Source organism: Electrona antarctica (assembly GCF_951216825.1).
Source record: "Electrona antarctica genome assembly, chromosome: 23".
Taxonomy (NCBI): Eukaryota; Metazoa; Chordata; class Actinopteri; order Myctophiformes; family Myctophidae; genus Electrona; species Electrona antarctica.
This window is the reverse complement of record NC_136804.1, coordinates 25,396,486-25,415,585: the sequence shown is the minus strand read 5'-3', so window position 1 is coordinate 25,415,585 and position 19,100 is coordinate 25,396,486. Positions and strand designations below refer to the sequence as shown.

Below are 19,100 nucleotides of genomic sequence, written 5' to 3'. Positions count from 1 at the left end.
AAAAAGAAATAAAAGAAAGAAAGAAAATCGAAGCTTTTGTTTTAAAGTTGTAGACTGTAGAGAGACGAATGTACCGTGTTGAGTCGGTGGACCAGTCCATTATCATTACGGACTATTTTGATTGGGGCAGAGCGTGACGCGTCACAGGCGATTTAAAATTCAAAAAGCACAGCTGCTGCCCTGCTGAGAGCAGATTGCAGTCTAGAAACTTCTCTTGTTGTTGCGATTGAGAACTTTAAACTGCGACGTTTGGTTTCATTCATCACTCTATAATCACACAGGTCAGTGGTGTAATAAGTACTCACATGTTTTACTTGTTAAGTGATTGATTTATTGATTGAACATTTTATTCACTGTAATGTAGAATATGGGTACATAAACAACAAGAAAACTTGTTTACATCAGGGTCACCGTCCTCCATTTTCAATTCAAAACAAAGGAAATCATCATGTATGCAGTTAAAGAAAGTAAAAAAGGGAGTAAAAGTAAAAGTCTGGAATTCAAAATCTACTTGAGTACTATTAAAAGTAGAAAGTACTTTTGGTTTTCAAATGTACAATTTAGGCATTTAGCAGATGCTCTTAATCCAGAGCGATTTACATTAAGCAAGAACAAAAAGCATGGCAATACAAATACAATAGGCTGCTACAATGTATCAAAATCGTTTAAAAATGGCAGATATACAAGATCACAATGCATTACGATACGACGCATTCTGAGCTTGTAGATCAGCTAGTTTCAAATGATCAAAATCTACACAATTAACTAGTAACTAAAGTTCTCAAATAAATGTACAGTACTTAAGTAAATGTACTTAGTTACTTGCCACCACTATCACAGGTCAAATTTGAACATTGAAGGCTAATTTGTTCCATGATTCACTGTTAGTGGGTAGTAAGCTCTGTGTTGCATATTAGGATGAGATTTAGAACGATACGATGTGATGTAGCACGATTTGGCACTTCTTTTATATAAAGAAGTAATATGTCCATAATAGAGTGAGGAGATCGAGAACAAGGGTAGTTTATGACATTTATGGCCTGTGTGTGTGTGTGTGTGTGGTGTGTGCGTGCGCAGGAGCAATGGCAACTGTAAAAGACAATCTGAAGACATTGGTAAAAGTCTTCAGGAGAGAATGCCACAGAGTTCTTAAATCAGAGAGAACCACGATTCATGGAGCTGATGGCATGCTGATGGTTCTACAACTTAACGTGGCTGAAGTGAATAAACAGGTAATTAATTATTAGAACCACCTCACTATAGACTTCATTATTACGCTCTTGGTGTAAGTGATAAATCCACCCCGAATGTGTAGCTTTATGAGCCATATTCACATCATCGTCATTCGTCATCCCATGGTACTTTATTTGACCACCTCAGCCTGAGGGAATCATTAGTCAAAATGTCATCATGTTCACAACCAATGACATTACCACAGATTTCCTGTTGAGACCGCTCATGTCCCATTTTTAGACTCTGGGAGAAGTTCTACTTATGGCCTTTAAACCCTGATTGGTTCCAGGCAGCCAATAATCATGGCTGCTGCCTCCTCTGTTTTTTCTCTCTCTCTGACAGGAGAGTGGAGAGTTCAAAGTGGCTCTGAGTGATGTCCTGATGGCCTGGAAACACTTACTGTTAGACAAACTTCACCTGCCCCTCGAAAACGTCCTACGCCCAAAGAACTATGATCTCATCCGGGAAGCATACGACTCCTTCCTAAAACGTTCCAACACTGTGGACCTGGTCGATGTCCACTCCATGTACAAACAGCTGAGGCTGGAGGTGGACCCAGAGGAGCCTGTGAGCCCGGTGAGTGCATGGATGGGGGCCTGATTGAAACCAGGCTTTGATTGTGGATGATTAGATACAGTACGCTACTGTCCTCGAGATCGAGCCAGCAAGTTTATCGCTGAATCTTTTATTTTCTTCTGCTGCCAAGGTCCAGCTGTTTGATTTTCTGTCGGGCAACGTTGAGGCCCCTGTGTTGGCAGATGCATCGGTCCCTTCAACGCCATCCAACAAATCCAGGCCTCACAGCTTACAGGTATGCCATGAACATTTTTCACGTATTAAAGTGTTATTTTATGTATTTTATTTTACACACGTGTGGCAGCCAAGTCTATGGACTTTTAATGTTTGTCTCATTCATGTGCCTGTCCCAAAAGACAGGCCCCCACTCGTGACGTCATGTGGTTTTGAAGTGGGAGCCCCTCACTTCAAAACGAGAGTGACACCCCCCCCCTTTTTTTTTCTGGCATGAATTAATTATTTGTTTTCCCCCAGGTTTTGCTGCACTCGTTTACTCTTTGGAATCCCTACTAACTCTTATTAACAGGAACTTTTAAATCATATCACTTAGATTTAAGAGAGCAATGTGAATTCAATTACCATGCAGATGTTTTAAAACGCAACACAATGTGGGCCCGGACACGGGCGTCTTTAGCACAGCAGCAGCCTCTTTTTCCTGCAGCTGTTCTCTGTCACCTGCTGATTCATGAGTGGTTAGCGCACGGTGGCTTGCTACTGCACTACCAGCTAGGCCGATGATGAAGTTTAGGAAGTTTTGGTTCAAACGCAAAATGGAAGGCAGACAACTGCTGTTTGCTATAATCGAATACAGCTGACATAAAACTACTGTTCCTGCTGCCTGCTGAAGAGTACTGCCTCTAATCAAATGTTTTAGTTGAGGCTGTGTTGAAGTTCCAGTCATTTTCAAGTTGTTGGAAAGTTTGCAATGTATTGGATTCATAACCTACATCCCCTCTGCCTTTCAACAGATGAAGAGGGTGGTGAGGAGAGTGTTTTGCTCCTATCTGGACTTACTGGTGAACTCAAAGAATGACGTGGCCTTAGCGTGTACACTAGACATCCCCAGCAGGGCGCTCGGACGACAAGCCTTCACTGACATAAAGCATGCAGCACGTAAAAGCAACAATTCATTATTTTTGGTAAGAAAGGAGAGTCACATTGAACATGCATTTATTACTTTAGGTGAAAAAAATAAAATATTTTGCTCCAACATTTGCTTACGTTGTTCAACAGGCTGTTTCATCCTTTGTGAGGGTCATCCAGCTTGGAGGAAAAGGCTATGCCCCCGCAGAGTCCGACCCATTGAGGAAACACGTCAAAGGCCTGTCAGAGTTTGTCCTGTATTTAGACAACCTGGAGGAGATACTGGGGGAGATCCCAAACGCCAGGTACACTGTGCAAGCTGAAGGTCTTCTTTAGTACTTTCTGTCTCATCATTGTTTATGAAATGATGCGTTCTTGCCAAAATGCAGATCAAATGCACGCTTGTTTGTTAATTTTGAAAATTATTGAGCGAGGGTTACAGCTGAAATTGAACCGTTGCCATGTGGCAGGTCGTAGCTGTCTGAGTGGGTATAGGAGAAGTATGGCAGCAGGTTACCGGTTTGACTCCCGTTCTACCCATGTGTCCCTGAGCAAGACACTTAAGCCCCCAATGCTCAGCATGACCATCTGAGAAGCCATCAGCTGGGCCAAGCTGAAACTGAATTTCACCCATGGGGTTAAGAATAGCTTTACTGAAGTGGTGACCACTTCAGTAAAGCTATTATTGGGAGCATCAAATGGTGTGTGGATTTTTTCATTCATTTATGACTTTATTTTGATCCAGCCTATATAGGTATATAGATGTGCGTGTCCTTTTTGGCTGTTTGTTCAGCCTCCCCTACTAAACTATGTAGAAAGACCGCATCAAAATCACAGGCAAATTCTCATGATCTGTTTTACCATCGTGAAATAAACCCCACCTGTTCCGTTGCTGTATACAGATCATTACTTTTCTCCCTACAAAACCTTCTAATGACGGTGAACTCTGGTTCCTATGATAACATTGAGATTGCTAAAGCATGTTTATCTTTGCTACAACAAAGCCTTTTTTTAAATGTTAAATAATTTGTTCCTTCTTAGGTCTGCTTACTTAGATGAATTATCATCAAACTTTCAGCGGCTCAGATCACCCTTAATACTATTACAGAGTGTATATGTTGTACATCAAGTCTTTGGCAATGCAACACAAGTGGTTATCAAATGGTTTGGTAGTTAAATAATTATGAGGAGGACTGAGCTTTGGGGTAAAGCTGTGGAAGACGTCATCTTTTGTACCAGTCCCAAAAGTGAATATACTGTAGCTTTACTCAGTCAAGTTGGACCACATTGTGATGGCAGCATGGTATTGGACTGAAGACCTGTTGTAGTAGCAGGGATCTAAGAATGTCCTAAACTTACCCCAAATGAGAACTACTCGCTGCGTTGCGAACTTGCAAGATGGTACATCTGCTTATATTTTTACATTTTAGAAAAATCTTCAAAGTGTGAACAACTGATTTAGAAGGCATTTGTAGAATCGCCCTCAGGTCTTATGGGCTAGACTAGAACCTTTGTCAGGTCGAAATATCAACTTTTACAGACAAGATTAGCAAAAATTGTCCGCCTGGTGGCGCTATAACGGACCGTGAAGATTGTGGGGTAGAGGTTCTTCTGTGGCCTCCAGGGAGTAGGCTATGCGTGCACACTGCACAGTTTCACGCTGGTCGGTCCAATTTTACCAGAGATTAGCTGTACACGCAGACGGGGGGACGGGGCCGAAACATTGTCTCGGCCACACCTTCGGCATGGCGGAGAAAATAAAATCACACGTGTGATTATCATCATACATAATCCTACATCATCTCATTCCGGCCAATCATAATTTGCGTCCTCACTTTTCCGTCTTCACTTTTTATCCTGAAATATGTACTTTGCTCAGCCAATCAAATCATCACTATGGGGTGCTCGGTCAATCAAATCATTGAAAAAATTGTGTGGCTGTACTCGGGTCACAAACACCAGAGTGTGAGGACCTTAAGTCTTGTTCTTTAGTGGTTGTTTCCTTGTCCGTTCTTACTTAGTGTCTCCTCCAAAGAGCAGGCCATTTTGAAGAGGCAACTTGTGATGTGAACAGGCCAAAACGGGTCCAACAACCTGCACCTTTTGCTCCCCTTCACACCCTCGGCGGAGTACTGTATTTCCTCACACAAACACCTTCTATGGAGAGTTCAGGGCCCTTTGTTCCGCTCACATCTGTTTTCCCAAATTATTCAGTTACTGAGCCTCGCTTGCGCTCCAGAGTTGGGTCAGGGTTGGACAGCCGCCTTTCCACCTTGCTATGTTTACATTTTCTGATCTCTTTAGCAGGGAGTGCTACAGTGCAGTGCACACTACTGTTAGGCTTGTCTCTCCAGACGGACTGTTGAAAGAGGGCGCTGTTTTCCCTTGTTTTGCAAATGGGTTCCCAGATTGCTGTTGTGCATAAATAATATACAGAAGTGATGAAATTGAACTGATATGCCAAACGTGAAGCACTGACCTAGTTTTGCTTGGCATGGTGGCTTGGTTTCTTTTGAACTCCTGATGATTGACTAAAATACATGTTAATGCATTGGCTCTGGGAAGATTACATTTGCAATGGGATGTGGAAGAAAACTGAAATTGACTCGTATCACGATATGAGGTTCACGATACGATTTTTCACAATATATTAAACAAAAAATATTCTTATTTTATTTCAATAAATCGATTCATATCGTCTGGATTAATATCGATATATCGTTACATGCCTAGATGTGCATGTCAATATGGTCCACATTTTCTCACATTCAGGGGAAGACGGTAAGATTTAGTTATTATTAGTCTATTACAAAAACATAATTATATATAGTGGCAGTGAATCTGCAATGAATGAAAGTGACTCTGCCATATATGTGCAGGCTTCTAAAAGTCAAAATTATGCTTAATTTGGCAGCCAAGTCTATGGACTTATGTTTGCTTTATGCATTCCACCTTTTTTCATTTTTTTTGAGTGGTGTAAACCACTCCTACAACTGGCTTTGTTAGTTTACGTGTCTGTCCGTACCAAAAAAATTAGCATGGTTGCTATGGTCACCCAGTTCACACGGGTGTGATTTCAGCTTTGTTAGTCTACGTGTCTGTTCGTACCAAAAAATGAGCATGGTGCATTGTGCTTGGCCGGAATGAGACATTACGTCACTGACATTACGTCAGTGACCACAGCTGATCAGGCTATATAAGACCTTGCACCACTCAGTTCACACGGGTGTGATTTTTATAATCTGCATACAGTAACCTGAAACATGCATACTTTTGCAACGTGGCCTGCAAGGCCCTTGATGTCATTAAGAGACACATGCAGGGGCTGCTCCATCAACGGTAAAAAGGACGCCTCGGTGTACACATTACGATGCCCAGGATGACTTTTATAGGGTACATTTTCTGATTCATAACTCCTAGACCTGCAAGGAAATGAAGCTCAATTGGATGTATAAATAATACTGAGACCCAATATATCCAATAAGTTTCCTCAGGGCTTTCTGGAGGGGATCCAGTAGACATGCTTGGAGGACTTGGAACAATATCTTTTTTTTTTTAGAGATTCAGATTAGAATCATGCAGTGGTGGAAAGTAACTAAGTACATTTATGAGGTATTTGTACTTAGTAGTATTTTCAATACTTTTACATCTACTCCACTGCATCTCGGAGGCAAATATTGTACTTTTACTTTAACTTGAAATGGGACATTCTATATAATGAGTACTTTTGGCACTTTAATTACATTTTGATGCCAATACCTTTGGACTTTTACTCGAGTACATTTTGAATTCTTGCACTTTTACTTGTAACAGCGTATTTCTATATAGCAGTATTGATACTTTTACTTGAGTAAAACATTTGAGTACCTACCACTGCCTGGAACCATGCCTTATTTTCCGTATTTGCTCCTCAGTGCATGTGGAGCCAGGCTGGTGTCTTCCATCAGGGCAGTGCTCGTGAAGGGACGCAGCAGTGGAGATGAGGTGTGTGTGCAGGCTGATGCCATGGCAAAGGAGCTGAAGGAGAGGATCTCTCAACTACACCAGAACCAGACATTGGGAACGGGCATAAGTCCAGCCAGGGTAAATTCATGACGACCCCCTGTGTACAACCACTTCATTTTGGTGTATTTTCAAAGTCTATAATATGCTGCAGTTAGTGCTAGAGCCACTTCCTCTGAATTACATTGTAACTACATGAACTAATAATACCCCCCCCCCCCCCCCCAGTTCAAATCACATAGGGTCAATCACGGCACTGCGTTAGGCGGCCGGGAAACGGTGAAGGTGCTGCTAGCTATACTGGATGAAGAGGCATTGGCTCCTCCCTGTACCAACAAGGCAGATCTCCTGTCTGAGGACCAGCCTGTCCTCGGTGAAGTTGAGGGAGCCAGCATCTTTACACTGTTCAGGTTGGCTTTGCACATAATGAAGATGAATAAAAGTTAATATCTGAATCTGTCAACACCAGAAAAGTCACACTCTGGCTTTTTTTTTCACTGACGACACGGTTAGTGTAACCTTCTAAGCGCTTGTAATTTATAAAAGTATTTTCTCTGCCTGTGTTTGTGGCTCTGACTCCAGGTCCCCCGAGGTGTCTACTGGATCCTCTCCAGAGCCCCTGAGGAAACGAGTCCAGAGTCGGCAAGACCTGCTCAAGCCCAAGGTAACCCAGGCCCCCTCATCCATGAGACCAAATCCAAACCATCAGTTACTCCAAATTGAATCAGATGTACAAACATTGAAAATAATGTCTTTACATCCTGTAATTTCTCCCCGGTATTATATTATTTATTTGCTTAGCTGAAGCCCTCATCTTAAACTGGCTTCCACACCGTTTCCGTTTGCACAGCTGCGTTTTAGCTCCAAGTGTTAGTTTAAGGGTGTTATTTGAATCTGTAGAATGAGACTACTTAACTTATGGACGGAGGATTCAACCCTCCTGGTGTCCCGTTAGCAGTGCTTGGGAGTTGGGACCTTGTGTTACTGCCGTACACAGTGCATCAGATTGTCGTAACGGGTGGGCCATATGGAAAATATATAATGTCACACGATCCACGATTCTTTTTCATGTTGGTTTTTATGGTTATTTTAACGGTGGTATACTTAACGGTGCAACCACCTGCAGGTAATGGAAACGGAAAGAAAAAGGAGTAACAGACCATTTATAGTAGACCAACATACTTATTTTTGGTGAACGAAACAGAAGTCGTTCTACAGAAGTATAAATTAAGGTATAGAACAGCAGATCATAGACTGCATTCACTGTATCACTATAGACACTATCTCTGAAAATGCATATCGTGGCGAAATTGTGTCGTCCCTATGATATTTATCAGCATATAGCCCACCCCTAAATTGTCGCATCATGTATCCTCATGTTCCTAAAAATCGCCTCGCCTCAAGCTCACAGAGCGCTGCAAGCTTGTACATCTATTTTTGTTTTGAAAAAAAATTGTGTTCTCTTCTGGGTGTCCCTGGCGCAAAGCATTTTTCGGGGGGGGGGGGGGTCCACAGTCAAATGTATATCAATTTGGGGGGTCCCTGGCACACAACGTTTGAGAAACACTGTGCTAAACACATTTTGTGAAATGGCTCCTTTATGTGATTGCGCAAGCAGATGTCATTTCAGCTCCCCACAATCTGTGTCCGCCTTCCTGTTTGAGTGCGCCGTAATGGTCCCAGGGTAGCTCACCGCTTCCTGAACTCGGCGAGCGGAAGCTCTCTGCATCAATTTCACTTTGAAGACGCCATATCAGTCGCGTAACCCGACTAGCTGGGGGAAACTTGAAAGGTTATTGTTTCCTGTTGTCTGCTGAATTACTTTATCCCCCCAGACCTCTCCGGCGGTTTCATCATGCCGCTGACGTCAACTGGCACACACGCGGCCGATGGACAGATTTCAGTTTCTGCATGGGGGACCTCTCAAATTGCTCTCCTCCAATCCCTGAATGGAATAATAAAGCAATCCATGCCTTAAGTTATTTGCTCTCTGTGACATTGTTGATGTTATACATTTCCGACCCGATTGTGCTATGCTAGGATGTTGACACCTGCTGTGATCTCTCATTTCCACTACCGCTATGCTCGTGCAGCTCGCATACTGTAGAACTTGAGGAATTGCTTGCACCTGCTGGCCTGTCACAATTATTACATAGTCGTCTAATCGCAATTTCAGATAATCTCAATTATTTTTCATAATCATCATCTACAAGCGTGACGCGTTTACTTGTAGATCAGCTATTTCTGCTATTTTCTTTGAAATATACCAAGAAATTACTGCCATTTTGAATACATTTTATACTGTCATATTTGCCTAAAAGGCAAACGGAATTGTAACTTGTATTCATGTTTCCATTTCCAATGCCAAAACACTTATTAAATCGTTAATCGTCAACTTAAATGTGTAAATCGTGACAGCCCTTCCCTGAATGGAATAATGATGCAATTAATGCCAAGTTATTTGCTCTCCGTTATCATTGATACTATGCATTTTCAACCTAACTTTGCTATGATGTTGACACCTGCTGTGATCTCTCATTTCCACTAGTCTGCCGCTGTGTGTGTGTGTGTGTGTGTTTGTGAGGCTCACATTCTGTAGAACCCGAGGAATTGCACCTGCTGTATTGTCTGGAATGTGCCGGTCAGGTGCCTCCAGTGGCGGTTAATTCGGTGCACATGGGGGTCATTTCAGGACAGCCTTCCCCCTGTGGATTGAGGGGAGCCATTCGAACACAGTGCCACCTTGGGCTCCCACCTGTTGTAATTGGATTAGACGTTCCCAGTCGGTCATATGTTCGTTCTTCCATCCCCTCCCATTGTTTTCAGGGGCGTTCCAGATAATGGTTTATTGGCATGCTATCAGGGCAGGCTACATTTTTAGCTCCATTATTGCAGCGCGCCTTGGTCTTAGGGTTACTGTTGTTTTAGGTGCTCTTTTGAGAGGTTCTTTTGAAAAGCCTTTTCTCCCAGGCTTTGATCCCTTTGTGCTTTACAGACCCACCCAGCTTTGCACACACTGTATTTCTTCCCCTGGATTCCTCCTCCCTACTGGGGCCCACTACACTGAAGGGTGAAATCCTTTTGATTCTGATAATCCAGAGCCGGCGATCAAACAGCGGGTGAAAGCTGTGAATCCTTGTAGCTAGGCTTGAGGCCCTCTCATGTACTTGACTTCATTATAACTCCTAAAAAAATATCGTGTAAAAGTTCATTTTCTTCCGTAATATAATTCAAAAGGTGGAACTGTCATATATTAATTAATTGTGTATAAAGTATTTAAAACCTTTTTTTTTTTAAATCTTGATGATTATGGCATACAGCTCATGAAGATAAAAAAATCCTATCTCCACTAAAGAGTCCACTAAAAAAAATGTTTTTAATCGAGAAATGTCGACCATATGAAAAGTATATTAATGTATGCAGTCAATACATGGTCTGGGCTATTTAACAAATTATTATCAATGGCGCGTGGCATGGAGGTGATTAGCCCTTGTCACTGTTGAGGTGTTATGGAAGCTGAAGTTTGCATAAATGAATTTGTCTTGGTCTTATGTCTCACACCTTCCTCTTGACAATACAAGCTAGATTCTCTGTGGGGTTCAGGTCAGGCCAGTTGGCTGGTCAGTTAAGCAAGGAGGAATACCATGGTCACTACACCAATTACTAGTAGTTTTGGATCCGTGGGCAGGTGCCAAATCCTGCTGGAAATGGAAGATCGGCATTAACATAAAGCTTGTCAACATACGGAAGCACACAGTGCTGTAAAATATCATAATAGACAGTGTTGAGACTCTGGACTTGATAAAACAGTGATGATTTAGGGCCTAAATCATCACCTAACATACTTTTCAGATGGTTGACATTTCTTGATGAAAATGTTTTTTAGTAGTCTCATAAAATATTCTAATTTTAGATTTTCATGAGCTGTATGCCATAATCATCAATATTAAACCAAAAAAAGTTTTGAATACTTCACTTTATGCGCAATGAATTGAGAATATATAACGTTTTGAATTATATTACGGAAGAAAATTGAACTTTTACACAACATTCACATTTTTTGAGAAGGAGCTGTGTGTGCCATTAATGAGCTGCCATGCTGCAGTCAAATGGATGCGTTTGTGGTAATGTATGATAAAAGTTGACTGTTTACAACAACTTATTTATTTATTCCAGGCTAGTGAGCACGTCATCCAATCTCAGTTTGCCTGTACATATAAAGACGAGGAGCCTCGCCTAAACCGCGTGCTGGACTTCCTGAGCACCAGCCAGCTCCCCACCTGTGTGCAACCAGCCCCCAAACGCCAGCTCCCCACCTGTGATGACGCCACAGCAGTCAACGAGGAGGACTCTCATCCAGAGCGCACCTCTCTTGAGGACCTGGGCACAGGTACAGATTTCAAGCCATATTCCAGGAATCCCTCTTTATTTTCACTGGAGACGGACCGCACGTACTGTGCTAACACAGAACGGCTCCAAGTTTCAATACAAATGCTGCAAGGTAGCCCGTGACCCCAAAAAAGACATTAGACGTTCGCCCGGGACCTAAACTATTGAAAATGGCAGAACTGCAAGCTCACAATGCACCACTTTGCGCCACCGTTGTAGGATCGGCTATTTTCAGTACTCCTTTTCTAATTTATGGAAATTCTTAGATTTTCCTTGATTTCTTCATGAAATGACTGGGGGGAAAAGCATTGAATTTGTTTTTTTATTTTTTTTTATTTTTTTTAAATAAACAAAATGTAAGAAACAAACTATAAGGGGACCCATAAAAAGTGTCCGTGACCCACAAATGGGTACTGACCCGGTGTTTGGGAACCAGTTCCGTAACGTACTGAGTCCCCCCCCATTCCCCCCCACTCTCTGTTGGGATAGGCTTCCATTCCCTCTGACGCCACACATCTGGACCGGAGCCCGGTCCCGCCTCCCCGGCCGCGGCCTCGAACCCTGCCCAATCCCAGCCCTGGGACTGGTACTTACCATCAACCTTTAAATGATTCCCCATTCTATAAAACTTGTTCACCCCCACATCTGTAGTAAAAAGCATGTGCGCACACACACACACTTTTTCTTCCCGTTTCCCTTTTCACTATTTCTTTCTGTGGGAATTCAGGCTGCGCTCCATCAGATTACATGACAAATGTTCAATTTCAGCTCGGTTCAGTAGAATAAACACACGGCCTGTTTAAACACGGGGCTAACGTCAGCAATTTCATCACGGCCCTCTGCCCCTCCCTCCCCATTATTTCTTTTACCAGATTGTTAACCTTCCTGTAACTCTTTGTTCCCTTCTTTCCAGCAGATGCTAACGCAGAGTCCTCCAGTAAGACGCAGAGAGGCGTGTGCCAGAGGGCTGCTTTTGGGCCGAGGAGTGGAAATGCCCCGAGCCGTGGAGCCGGTCTAGTGGGCAGTAAGAAAGAGGCCAAAGGCAGCAAGAGGAAGCAGGTGGATGTTGACCAAGATGGCGTGGTAGAAAACCAGCCCCCAACAAAGAAATGCCCCCCTGGTGTCCCTGGCAAAATGCCAGCTAAGAAGCCCACCAAGGGCCAGAGTAAGAAGAAGCTGATAGCTGGTCCTGGACAAGGCAAGCTAACCAGCTTCTTTAGAGTGTAATACTCTTCAGTGCATATTGTTGTCGGTCGGTTGGAAACCTCCTATCTCCATATTATAACAGTTTTTTTTCCTTTCGTAAATGAATACCCTACTTCATACTACAGTGTCACACATAACCATAAAAAGTAGCAGATCTGCAAGCTTGTAACTTGCCACGAAGCAAATTCCAAACCGCAAGGCGACTGCTACTGTTGTCTTCGGGAATGTTGTGCAAATTATGCTGAATTTGAATCCTGAAACGATGTTTTGGACATATGAGGTTTCCACCCGACAGATGTTTTATGTTATTTTAACTGTTTGGCTGTGTGCCAATCTGGGAGTCGTTTCAAAAGGCATTACGATGTTGTATGATTATGGATGGTTTAATGCATTAGATGTATGAAAGATAGGCTGTATGTCGGAGATAAACGTGGATCTTTTAGTTTGTGTGAGTGCGTGGCTGTGTGCCACGCACTCACACACTCTGCGTTCCTTCTCCAGTGGCATAAGAGCCATTGTTGCCCTAAATGTGGAAAATGTTAGTGCTGAGTGCCTGAAACCCAAGCAGATCAGTTTGGTAGAAGATCAGTGGGAGCTTGGATTCAGATTAATCTCGCTCCAAGACGCACTGCCAATAAACCTTTATGCCTCAAGCGCCTTTTCATCGCTGTCATCGACCTATAGTTTTATATACTCTCAAATCTGTTAATGGCATACCATCAAAAATCCACACAGGCTACAGGATGTTTTGTATTAATAAACTTTTATTTTGTTTTACACATGTTTTTCTCTTTGTCTACCATGCAACACATTTTCAGGGACCATACAACACAAGGAAGAAGTTTTATTTTACAGCAGATTAAAGGAGGCTCAGGCTTGTGCGGTGTAGCAGGGTCGGTAGACTCTTCCTATCATACATCGGAGAACTAGACACAGGGACAGAAAGGACATGAAATTAGTTAGTTTGGGACAAATATTAGATTAGACGTGTGTGTGTGTGTGTGTGTGTGTGTCACTACAGAAAAAGAACCAGAATAAAAAGGGCGATAAAATATATGCTCCTTCTCAAATGTGAATATCGTGTAAAAGTTCATTTTCTTCCGTAATATAATTCAAAAAGTGAAACTTTCATATATTCTTAATTCATTTTGTATAAAGTATTTAATACCTTTTTTTTTTTTTTATTATTTGATGATTATGGCATACAGCCCATGAAGATCAAAAAATACTATCTCAAAATATTAGAATATTTTATGAGGCCACTAAAAAAAAATGTATGCAGTCAATACGTGGTCTGGGCTACTTTAACACATGATTTCATCAATGGCGCGTGGCATGGAGGTGATTAGCCATTGTCACTGTTGAGGTGTTATGGAAGCTCAAGTTTGCCATAAATGAATTTGTATTGGTCTTTTTTCTCACACCTTCCTCTTGACAATACAACCTAGATTCTCTGTGGGGGTCAGGCCAGTTGGCTGGTCAGTTAAGCAAGGAGGAATGCCATGGTCACTACACCAATTAATAGTAGTTTTGACTCCGTGGGCAGGTGCCAAATCCTGCTGGAAATGGAAGATCGGCATTAACGTAAAGCTTGTCAACATACGGAAGCACACAGTGCTGTAAAATATCATAATAGACGGTGTTAAGACTCAACTTGATAAAACAGTGATTTAGGCCATGTTATCTGCTGGTGTTGGTCCACTGACAGTGACAACTTAACACTGGTTTCCACCCAGCTATCTACCAGGAGAATTTAGAATATACTTTGTGCTTCAGTATGTTGACAAGCTTTATGGAGATGCTAATTTTCCTTTCCAGCTCGATTTGGCACCTGCCCACATTTCCAAAACTACTAGTAACTGGTGTACTGACCATGGTATTACTGTGCTTAACTGACCAGCCAACTGGCCTGACCTGAACCCCACAGATAATCTAGGTTGTATTGTCAAGAGGAAGGTGTGAGACATAAGACTGAACAATTACAAATTAAGTTACTGCTGTTATCAAAGATAAGACTCTGTGGTTAATAAGTATATAAAGGGTTTTAAAGGTGGCCTAGTATAGACCCCTGGGAGACTCCGTGGTCAATAAGTATATAAAGGGTTTTAAAGGTGGCCTAGTCTAGACCCCTGGGAGACTCCGTGGTCAATAAGTATATAAAGGGTTTTAAAGGTGGCCTAGTCTAGACCCCTGGGAGACTCCGTGGTCAATAAGTATATAAAGGGTTTTAAAGGTGGCCTAGTATAGACCCCTGGGAGACTCCGTGGTCAATAAGTATATAAAGGGTTTTAAAGGTGGCCTAGTCTAGACCCCTGGGAGACTCCGTGGTCAATAAGTATATAAAGGGTTTTAAAGGTGGCCTAGTATAGACCCCTGGGAGACTCCGTGGTCAATAAGTATATAAAGGGTTTTAAAGGTGGCCTAGTCTAGACCCCTGGGAGACTCCGTGGTCAATAAGTATTTAAAGGTGGCCTAGTCTAGACCCCTGGGAGACTCCGTGGTCAATAAGTATAAAGGGTTTTAAAGGTGGCCTAGTCTAGACCCCTGGGAGACTCCGTGGTCAATAAGTATTTAAAGGTGGCCTAGTATAGACCCCTGGGAGACTCCGTGGTCAATAAGTATTTAAAGGTGGCCTAGTATAGACCCCTGGGAGACTCCGTGGTCAATAAGTATAAAGGGTTTTAAAGTGGTCAACTCTGACAATGCAATGCACACGGGAGGAGAGTGGGCGTGGGATACTTACGGTCGAGGTCGGCCTCCCTGCGCTCTATGTTGACGGTGTATTCAGCAGGAGTGTGTTCTGAGCTGGGCTCTGTGAGCGGAGCCAGGCTGTGGGCAAAGGCTGGACTCATACGTCTGCGGTGTCCTCTCAGTCCTGTGTCCTGTGGAGTATAGATAGTCGTGGGTTCAATTAATCGATATGGCAATACATCGATATATATATATACTCCTGCTGATATGTGAATCGATACAGAGGCTGCTATATCGATTGTGTGGGCGATGCAGTTTTGACATGGTGTAGGTGCAATGCAAGGTAAAGCCACAAGGTGGCTTTTAATTTAAAGATCCCTGTGGGCCTGACAGTGTTGTATTGTATTTGTGCAATACTTAAAGGTTTTTCCTTTTGCTACAGAATAATAAAGAAGATCTTGTAGTTAATACATGGTCATTATTTGGAATCGACATTTCATATTGTAGATCGATATATCGTATCGTGGCCTCTATCGTGATGTGTATCTATGGTGAGGTTGCCGTCATGTGTTGGGATGGGACCAAATTACATTATTGTGGTAAATATAATTGCGATTAACGTAGCCTCGCAGAGGCCAGACGCGAATCTGCCGCTGCAAAATAAAAATTGTCCTCAGCGATATTAGTATGGCCAAGCGAGGCTACGATTAACGATATTAAGCGATATTCTAAATATGCTTAAAAATGCCACTTTTGCTTAACCACTTTAACCCCCAGCATCCCTATTTTGGGGGCAATGTTCGCCCCAAATTAGCCCATCTACAAGCTCACAACGCGTTGCGCTTGCAGATCTGCTATTTTTGGCAAATTGCTTTGTGTATAGAGTGAAGTAAGAGCGCACCAAATGTGTTCTTTAGAGGTCTGTTATATCAAGTATAGAGGGTTTAAGTGGTATTGAATTTGTAGCTCAACAAAAGCCAATATGATGATTTCACGATACATTTAAATCCCTGCGATACTCATTTTACAGCGTAGATTGGGGTCCCAGAAATACATTTCAAATGGGATCCACAATGGCCTAATGCATATCAAAACTGAGAGAAATAGGTTGCAAATTGCTGGTATACCGCAATGGAGAGAACTCTGTTTGCCTCTGGTTGGATCGCAGACCCCAACATGGAAGAAATGTGTCCTACTTGGGCACATTTCCACTGAGCACACCTAAAGCCATTTGAACTGTGGCAGGGCCAGTAGGCCAGCTGTCCTTCTGGAGTTCCTGTTCAACCAAGTGGCTTTGTTTCCTCTCATCATGGTTCCACTCTGTTCCATTACCGCAGAGATAATCACCGCTGGAGACACGGCTGCCAGATAACGTCTCTTTACACATGTCGGCCAAACGTTTGAGGGAACAGAGACCTACTGTATGTCATCATTCCTCTCACTGTGTGAACCCAATAAAACCTTTTACGCTTTTGTCCATCTGACACGTTCATCACAGTGTTCCTGGCTTTCTGGCAGTGCAGTAAAAATGTGACGTCTGACCAAACTCGTATAGTCCAGTAATAATGTAATTTGACCTCTAACTAATTGCAAAAAAAACAAACTCAACTGATTTCGCATCTTCAATATATCCTGAATAACAGAAACAAAGTTGCCTGGAATTGTCTGAGGGGAAAGTGTTGAAAATGGCCTGTACAGTATGGCCACCATTGACATCCTATTATAAGGCAATATTTTCTAAATTTCCTTATGCTTTAAGTAGCATGTGACATATCAAACTAGGGGGTTTTCATGATGCTGAATCCATTCCAAGCATTAGTTTTGCATAACAACACTCATTGGGCTAAATTTGGCCATAGCAACTTGCCAAAATGTGATGATGTCAGCACATTTGAAATTTAGAAAATATTGCCTTATAATAGGATGTCAATGGTGGCCATACTGTACAGGCCATTTTCAACACTTCCCCTCAGACAATTCCAGGCAACTTTCTTTCTGTTATTCAGGATATATTGAAGATGCAAAATCAGCTGAGTTCGTTTTTTTTGCAATTAGTTAGAGGTTGATCCTGTATTTTCCATAGATTTCCTGTACTAGTAGGCCTAGGATGTTGGTTGCCAATTTTAAGATGTTTAGGATTTCTTTTTTTAAATATACACTGCACAGTGTACACTGTTCTCTCTTATGTATTTATTTTTTGTTGTTGAAAGAATTCAAAGCACAATTTGTCACAAATTGCATTGCTGGACCCTGCTTTGCAGTTTAGTGACAAACCCACCCAAACAAATCGGGAAGCATTGCCAGTTTGTTCAAATATCATGATTGATGTCGAAAGTTAGATGAGATTAGGCACAGTATGGATGATGGTACGCTATGGATGCCACTTACTGTCAGAAGGATGATCTTGGGGTTTCGGTCTTCATGTTTGTTGTCCAGAAAGAGAGTTTGTCTGTACAAAGGGGCCCCTCTGATGGGGTCCGACATCACCTCGTCGTCCAGTAGCGACGCTACGATGTCTGGTTCTGTTCTGTCATCGTCTAGCTTGCCTTCAGGTATGGCTGCACTCACTGGATGGTGGCTCCACTCGGAGAGCAGCACCAGAGTAAGTAAGACGGAGTACACCGAGATCATGATATCTGTTTGCACGTGCGGTCTTGAGTCAGAAAGTGACACTCTGCAGACTGATATCACCTCACCTGTCAGTGAATATACTGTATCAACGGTCTGGCAGCCCCCTTTTATAGCAGTACTTTTAAGCATGTGTGTAAGCATGTGTAATTTAACCAAGCTATAAGGTGTCCTGTTGTGATGTATCTATCACCATTGGTGGACACGTCACTGCGTAGGCCATAGGTCAGAGCATATTTGTCAAGCAGACACGGGTCCCCCGTGGTAAGTGAATGGGAATTAGTCGAATCCCTGAATTACTCCTTTTTAAAAGGCATGGAAAGAATTCATGTGAATGAATGGGGGAAAGGATAACTTGTTAAGCTCCTGCACACTGCCACACGGTGTCACCAAGGCCATCCAGGAGGTCAGGTCATAGGGCTGTAATTATTTGGACCCCTCTTCTGTTACAATCCACATGCTGTAATGAGTGCGGCAGGAAACCAGACGACGACCAACTGCGCTGCATGAAAAACCTATTGAAATGAATGCCCACAGTGAGATATCTCCGAGAGGCTTCTTCTTTCGTGTAACGTCAGAGGTCCAACTCGGTGTCGTGGAGCCACGCCCGCATCTCTCCACGACACCGAGAGGCATCAGGGGTTGTTGTTATGATGGACAGTCCAACGTCATAACATGAAGCCTAATTTAATAAGATCAGCCAAGGGTTATGTTCACTTAAAGCACACTTGGAACACCTTACAGACTACAGCTCTCTTATTTCCCTGTGTCGTTTTCAGTCAGACATATCAACTTTGGTCAATCTCAATTGTATACCTGTTTTAAACTTTTAATTGATGTTGATAAACTATGTGATGAAACTTTGTTTTATTCATCTTTTCTTTGCCCCCCCTCACTTTTTTACATTGGTCCCAGCCCTCAGTGTGTTCTCCGAGAACTAAATAAGAGTTGAAATGGAAAATGAAATAAAGTCCTCCAAACACTGACCAAGAAATTCAATTGATGATATGATGATGATGATGATGACAATGATGTAGCAAATGTCATGTGTGATAGCTCCCATAGCCTAGAGGAGCTTGTGGTAATGCTTGCCTTGAACATATCTATATTGAACATTGAAAAAGGTGGGGATTTACACACAAAAAAACGGGGGTTAAATTGACAGTTTCTTAAGAACACAGTAAAAAACGTACCTATCACAGAAGCCATAGCACAGAGATGGAGAAATGGGACATGAATAATAGTTATTGAGCCCAGCTGAAGTGATTTTGCTTGGAGCAGTCAGCCTTTAT

At 42.5% G+C, this 19,100-nt stretch overlaps 2 protein-coding genes across 3 annotated transcripts; one reads left to right on the top strand and one right to left on the bottom strand.

The window, feature by feature from the left end:
* Positions 1–144: 144 nt before the first annotated feature.
* parpbp (PARP1 binding protein) lies at positions 145–13,266 on the top strand. Of its 2 annotated transcripts, none has more exons than XM_079494335.1 (11): positions 145–281; positions 1,078–1,232; positions 1,576–1,809; positions 1,940–2,044; positions 2,778–2,948; positions 3,043–3,197; positions 6,807–6,975; positions 7,123–7,304; positions 7,477–7,558; positions 11,071–11,284; positions 12,200–13,266. In XM_079494335.1, the coding sequence occupies exons 2-11, from the start codon at positions 1,083–1,085 to the stop codon at positions 12,508–12,510; spliced, it is 1,773 nt and encodes a 590-aa protein (XP_079350461.1). In that variant the 5' UTR covers positions 145–281; positions 1,078–1,082; the 3' UTR covers positions 12,511–13,266. The 2 variants fall into 2 exon arrangements, with proteins under 2 accessions (XP_079350461.1, XP_079350460.1); XM_079494334.1 differs by having other exon boundaries at positions 12,197–13,266.
* A 93-nt stretch (positions 13,267–13,359) lies between these two features.
* pmch (pro-melanin-concentrating hormone) lies at positions 13,360–17,811 on the bottom strand (the record flags this gene model as incomplete). The annotated part of the gene is made up of 3 exons (XM_079494750.1): positions 13,360–13,415; positions 15,233–15,371; positions 17,569–17,811. 3 exons carry the CDS (start codon positions 17,809–17,811, stop codon positions 13,360–13,362), a joined length of 438 nt encoding a protein of 145 aa, XP_079350876.1.
* Positions 17,812–19,100: the final 1,289 nt, after the last annotated feature.